Source organism: Orbicella faveolata, unplaced genomic scaffold (assembly GCF_042242905.1).
Source record: "Orbicella faveolata isolate gen_17 unplaced genomic scaffold, um_ofav_v1 contig_35, whole genome shotgun sequence".
Classification (NCBI taxonomy): domain Eukaryota; kingdom Metazoa; phylum Cnidaria; class Anthozoa; order Scleractinia; family Merulinidae; genus Orbicella; species Orbicella faveolata.
In genome coordinates this window covers 13,562,691-13,569,360 of record NW_028301564.1, presented here as the reverse complement: position 1 = coordinate 13,569,360, position 6,670 = coordinate 13,562,691, and the positions used below count along the sequence as shown (strand labels likewise).

At 41.7% G+C, this 6,670-nt stretch overlaps 1 protein-coding gene and 1 long non-coding RNA gene across 2 annotated transcripts; one reads left to right on the top strand and one right to left on the bottom strand.

Annotated features, from left to right (window-relative positions):
- Positions 1-328: 328 nt before the first annotated feature.
- LOC110052108 (C-type lectin domain family 4 member E-like) lies at positions 329-4,046 on the bottom strand. Its single transcript, XM_089274185.1, has 2 exons — positions 3,755-4,046; positions 329-1,786 (listed from the first exon to the last, which is right to left on the bottom strand). Exons 1-2 carry the CDS (start codon positions 4,044-4,046, stop codon positions 1,383-1,385), a joined length of 696 nt encoding a protein of 231 aa, XP_089130311.1. The 3' UTR covers positions 329-1,382.
- Positions 4,047-5,064: 1,018 nt separating this feature from the next.
- LOC149103403 (uncharacterized) lies at positions 5,065-5,395 on the top strand. The gene is made up of 2 exons (XR_016201807.1): positions 5,065-5,183; positions 5,343-5,395. It is a non-coding gene; the product is annotated as an uncharacterized LOC149103403 (long non-coding RNA).
- Positions 5,396-6,670: the final 1,275 nt, after the last annotated feature.

Sequence of the window (6,670 nt, the reverse complement as noted above, 5' to 3'; positions counted from 1 at the left end):
CGATCACACACGATTGGTCTAAACTTGTCACGTGACTGAATATGCTCAAGCTAAAACTAGGGAATATCTGAGGAATGTTTTTCAGTTCCTCGTATGGCCCAAAATATTTGAAGGATAATAAACGCAATAGCCTCCATTGACTTAAAAAGTAAACTCAGATATTTGTCCTGGTGCGTATCTGTTGTGCGAAGCTCGGGGGCAGCGGGGGGGGGGGGGGGAGGGGGAGGGGGGGTGATTGTTTTGCTTTCCCTGCCGGCTTTTCTTCCTTCTGTGATTTTCTTGTGCGCCCCTTACAAGCGCAATATTCTTTCAGTAAAACAACATCAAATTGCGGTTCAATTACTGATTATAATTACCATATAAAGAAACTAATGACGGATGTCATTTAATACGCTCTCTTACTGAGGTCTAGGTATATTCTCTTTATAATCTTTTGGAAAACCCATATTTCCTCGCTTTTAATATCGTGCAACAGAAAACCACTTGTCTGCGCTTGTGGCAGTCGCCATTCCCAGCTCAGTGGTCTCCTTTTAAACTACTTGAGTGAAATGCACGATTACGCCGATGGTACGGTGGTAGACCGTTGTGGTAGAGTTGTTTCCGTTGGTGGTACAGCTGTTGCAGCCAGTGGTGCTGGCGGCTTTGCTTCTGAATAACAAACATACATTTTAGCCTCGCAAGTCTAGCCGTGTTAGGAGCGTAAGACGGTCACAATGTGCAGTTATTTGGTGTCTATTTATCGGATATATACGAGGCATCGAGAATAATCTCTTATCGCTTGTTATTTCGTTTTCTTGGCGCACCTGTAAACTAGCCGGGTGCGGCCTGTAGACTCTGCTTATCAAGTCACCGTTACCATAGCTACGAGTGATGATCAAGTAAAATAAACGAAGTCCATGTCTGGTGGAAAAAAAAATTCTACAAAGTTAAGCTGATTTGCTCTGCCCTTTCTTCAGATAAACAATTGCGATCAGTCTTTTACATTCTACAACTGACCAGACTGGTTAATTGTCAATCGCCTAAGCGGTTTGGTGTAAGCAAAAAATAAACACAATGTTATGACAAGGTTTGCCTATCACCATCAAATATAATTCATACACTGTCATATTTGTGCCGTTTGGTATGTTTTTGTTTCTGTCAGGATAATAAAATCTTCTTTCTCAAGCCTAAGCTTTCAATTTGTCATTTTTTTCCGTCCGTAGAAACGCAGTGAAAATCAGCCAGAATTGGAAATCGATAGATAAAAATAATGATACAAAAGCTCTACAATGATAGTCATCCAAACTTAAGCTGAAAAAATTCGAGTAAAAAAAAAAAAAAAAAAATTCGAGGAGGTTTTATACAGCAACCGAAAGTTTATTTCTTAGAACCCCAATTGACCGTTATGGTCTTGTGTTCCTGTCTGTGGGCAGTTCACAAATGAAAGGTCTGGGAGGTAGGCCATTAAGATCCTTAAAAAGTCCTTGAGTTCCTGGTGGGTAATTTTTGGACATGCCACCGACATTTCCATCACCAGACGGCTCGTACCTTTGCCATTTCTCAATGGTCAGTGGCTTTCCACTAACCCATTGCCAGGTTCCCTGTTTCTTCAAACCTATGTGCCATTCATCGTCTCCAGGAACGGTGATTCGTTGAATCTCACTATTGACGAACTGCCATTCATCTTCTGTTTCCATGGAAACTAGATCGCCTCCTTTGGCTTTACAGCTGTCTTGGTTCTCGGCCCAGCTTTTGCCCGTTTCAACAAACTCGTAGCAGGAATTAGCAAAACATTTATCGCCAGTTCCTAGAACAAATATACAAGCATAATTACTTGAGGCCTACTGGTAAGAATTAACCGCAATGATTCGATTTTGCGCTCGAGGTCCTAATGGCTAAGTCCTTCTAGGAGTCGACGCGCCTGCATGAAATCATGGTAGTTACCTTCATCTAAAACGAATATTCAGTCCAAGATAATGAATACAACTACCATGATTATATTCCCCGCAAGCACATCCCATGCAGGGAATTGGCCATTTATTTTGGCAGCTCTGAGGAGGGTGCTTATTGGAGAGGTGGATATTTTTCTAATAGAACATCTACATCTGAAAACGACGGATACTTCAATTCACGAACTATAACAATAGGAGCTCTGATAGTCATAATTTTCAATATTACGTTCAGATGAGAAAACAGACTTCATAATCCAGATAGGTAGATAGTCCAGTAACTTTGTTGACTGATGGAAAAACCGTGTAGAAATAAAGTTATCTATCTCTATTTAAGTTGCTTAATGGAATAGTAGCGCTTTTGTGCCTACTGGGTCACATTTCATAGGAGGCGAATTATGTAGAGCTCGATAATAATTGTGCATCTTGAAGCAGAGCAGTTGTCATGTAGAATTACAAGCTGTGTGTGAATGAAAGAAGATGTTTAGTGCTTCAGGTGGCGGTAGTTTCAAAGACTACCAAGCTACTCATAATTCTCCATATTTTAGATAGGGTGAGCTGTCGTCGTTTCTTTTTTATCATGGCACTTCGAAGTTTTGAAAAGACGATTTACTCTAAGGGGCTGAAATTTCCAGTAGCTGTTGATTCATCCTCCGCGGAAATCTAGATATGTCAATTGCGTGTCCCCTCCCAAAGGGGAGGGGTTTCATCCACCTCCCTCCCCGCCCTCCCTTGTACCACGGCTGGGGTATGAGGTAGCTTGTGCGTCCGAGGTCTAGGGACGTTCGGTAGTAGAACTATTAATAATAAACAAATTAGATAAGGTCAGTGCACACAACGTGTGTACGTGACGGTGTAATGACAAAATTAGCGCCCACTCGAATTAATTGTCCACGTGTCCGAGGCTGACTTGGGCAAAGGTCATGTTTTGCTGATTAAGCTCAGGTGCTAGTATCTGTATTTATCGTTCCCATGGAAATATCAATCGCCCACGAAAATACAGTTGGCCAATCCCTCAATCTATTTCCAATAACTGCTGTAATTTCGACATCAACTTGAACACGAGAAGACTGAAAAAAAGTTGCTGAATGAAAATGATGTGATGTGATATGTTTTCACCGAGTAGTTTCCTACCTATCAAATCTTGAGCTTCAGACCAAAGGAAGGAACGTTTTGTCGTCCAATCATTAGAGAAAATTTTAACCTTTTATCTGTTATTACGGTAAAATCATAATTAGTTTAAAGTTACGGTTGACTGACCCAAGGCAGACAGCCAAAGTCGTTTTAATGTATCGCTTAGGGTTTTACCGTAGCGAACTCGGCAAAAATACTCTTTATACTGTGTTGTTGGTGTAGACCGATCACAAACGAAATGCGTTTTGGAATAGCGTCTTTTAGCCGTTGAGAGAAAGCTTGATACACCACTAGTTCGTTCAACATTTTTCAACGAGCATCCCCGACTCTTCTATGTGGTAGTTCCTCCCACGGCCAGGGAAATTGCACACTTTGTCAAATCTGATTTCACGTAAGATCGTTATCTGTTGCTTTCACTTAAATATTTACATTACATGAAAACGTACATTTAAAAATGTATCCTTCTCAAGCTAATAGCTGTATACATAGAAAGATTAGCAAATCGATTCCATGTTCAAATAGGTTTCATGTTTAAATGAATTCCATGTTCCCATTCCAGTAATTGATGACTTCGAAATGTGGTAGGAACCAAACATGTGTCACACGGGGCGATAGCCGAGTGTGTCACTGATATATATGCTTATGATGTATTTACTGTGTTCCAAACACGAGGCACATACAAATTAGAATACCTGGTGAGCTTGAGGTCGGACCTTCAGTTGTGGAAAGTTCAGTTAACGCTCCTGTGGTAGATGGACGTGAAGTAGGAGTTGCGGTTGATGACGATCCAGTCGAGGACGGTGTTTCAGAAGTTGAATATGGAGTGGTCGTCGAGCCTATAGAGGCATCAGCTGTTGTTGGTGAAAGTTCTGTGACGAGGCATACAAGCAAAAGTTTAGTGAGCGTGGCAAAGAAGCCCACCGCTACATATGTCCTGTTACCCTTCTTAAACTGGGCTCGAATACCAATTTTTTGCGGATACATCCTCTCAAGGTATTGTTATCCTTGCTATGTTTCCTGTCGTAAAGACGGCAACAAATCCAGTCTGAATAGTTTTAGCCAATTGCTAATGATCGATCAACTTGACACGAACATGATGGTACATGATCACTCAGCTCCAAACTCAATTTGCGGGTGAAATCGCCCGAAGGGACTCATACGCGAAAGGGGTTTAAATTACAGATTGTTAGGGTGTGCAGTGCGAACAGGCAAAGTCGTTTTAGTGTATCGCTTAGGGTTTTACCGTAGCAAAATGGGAATAGCTTCTTTTAGCCGTTGAGAGAAAGCTTGATACACCACTAGTTTGAGTTCGTTTTTCAACATTTTTCAACAAGCATCCCCGACTCTTCTATGTGGTATCGCCCCATGTAAGGGAATCCGGAATCCGGAATCCAACATATTTTTGCCTTTGTAATCCGGAATCCAGGCCTTTGGAATCCGGAATCCAGCCTTTGGAATCCGGAATCTAGCCTCTGGAATCCGGAATCCTACCTCTCGAAACCTTCCCTGTAAAAACTTTGATATCTGCTCGACTGCTCACTTGAAGTATCATATTTGTCAACACGGCGGTGTTGTGGTCTTTGATTCTTAAATAGGCCAGGGCGCGTGCATCATTTGTTGAAGATCACCATTTTGACATGCACTGTATTGTCTTTGTGTCAGATTTGTGACATTTTTGGCCCTGAAATAACTTCAAGTACAGCGTACTTTTTTAGAACTGTCAACACTGTTCACGGGAGTTGCTTGGCCCCATAGGGGGTTTCATTATTTCTGTACGTCGCCGGGTTCTCGGTATCAAGATGTAAGGAATCGAAGTTAATGCCGGAAAGTCCTGAATTCTCAATAAATGCGATTGCGGTGGAAGCAGTAGTTGACGAGCCTGCTTAAAGATAAAATCGAAGCTTAACCATTTAAAATTTTTGTCCAGGATGTACACCCCATGGAGTAACGCTTGCAGGCGCGAGTCAATTATTAAGTTACTTTTTAAATTTCCGGCGAGCGAGAAATTCGAGCTAGTGTGCTTATTCACTATTTCGACTGTTGGATCTACTGTTCGACATTGCGTCGAGGATTCTAAAAGATGGGAAAACACCGGAGAAAGCATAAAGCTGAGCGGGAAAGGTATGTATTAGTCATAAAAGTTTGTTTTAGACTCCTGCTTACGTGAATCCATGTGTGACATGTGTCGGGTATATGAACATCAAGAGAAATCTTTGTGCGGCATTTTGAATTAATTCGATTGTTTCTCGAAGTTATGTTTTCACTTGAATTCGTATGCAGGAGTCCAAGAATAAAGAAGAAAGAAAAACAAAAACAAGACAAGGAAATTGCAAGGTTTGTAGGATTAATTACGAAGTCCCGAGAAGTACGTTCCGGCTACGTTCTCTTTCCATCTCTAGCTCTGACACGTGCGATTATCGGCATCTGCTTGTCAATGGGCAAATATTGCCCGGGAAGTTATCTGAGTGTAGCGAGACTTGAATTTATTCCGATTTATTGTCATTATCGTACAGATGATACAGATCTAGAATAGGAATAGGCAATATAGGTCAATAAGCTAAGGCATGGTAACTTTGCCAAGAAGAACGTATTGAAACGTAATCGAACAGAAAGGGTGTTATATTTCGCTAGTAAAGGTAAATTCTATAAATTTAGCGCAATGTCTCTTCTATGCGAAACCAGGAGTAGGCGTACTTGTGGGTCGTAATTTTTGTTCCCAAAACATACCCAAAATTATTAAAAACTGGCAATGGTATATTGCAATTCCTGAGTTTTGATTAATTATATGAGCTCAACTACCATTGACCATAAATATCGTAGCCGATACGCGTCAACGAAAACAGTTGGGCGTTGCGCTTGTTGAATATAAGATCGTTATAGCCAACTCGACGCTTCGCGCGTCGTTGGCTATCTTCCATCTTATATCCAACGCGCACTCGTGGAATAATTGTTAAATATACACTAAATGCTTTCGAAACACTAATTAACCGGGCGCTTGAATGCCAATGTTGCGGGAAATTTTCGACAACAATTTATAATTGATAATGCATCAATCAATTTCAGCTGTTACACCTCGGGGATTTGTAGGGCCCAGCTCCCCGGGGGCGGGGTTTTTGTACAACATTGTGTTGCCCCAAGGGTGGTGGGCGAGAAAACTTGACCTATCGCTAGATCCATGCAATCGCCAGATAATGAAGACTTTGCTTTGCTACTTCTGTTGTGGTCGATTCTGGAAAAGCAATGTATTGAAAAGTTGAAGGCCATGTTCCAAGGTAATAATAGGTTATAACCTCTGTTGCTTTTCCGTTACCCGAAGAAACGCCTTTATACGTTCCGATTCAAAGCAAGACTATCTGAACTATCCGTTAGAACTTTCACCCAGGCAGCAAGGCGCATGTTACGTTATTGAACATGCTCTTTGTTGTCAGGGGCGGGGATTTTGTAATTTGTAATTTTGACGGGGATTTTGTAGTCCCACGAAAAAAAATTCTCGGGGTTCGGCCGGTGGGGGAAGGGGATGGTAACAGCTGGAATCGAAGTGACAGGGCAGTCACTTTCACCAAGGTTGGAGGGTGTAAGCTTATGAGGGCGAAGAACAACGCGTTTCG

What these genes read in the sequence shown, in the direction of transcription:
- LOC110052108 (XM_089274185.1), bottom strand. Translation starts at nt 4,046, where the DNA reads ATGTATCCGCAAAAAATTGGTATTCGAGCCCAGTTTAAGAAGGGTAAC. An exon ending in TCCGACCTCAAGCTCACCAG is followed by an intron (nt 1,787 to 3,754) that starts GTATTCTAATTT and finishes TATTTGTTCTAG; the next exon opens with GAACTGGCGATAAATGTTTT.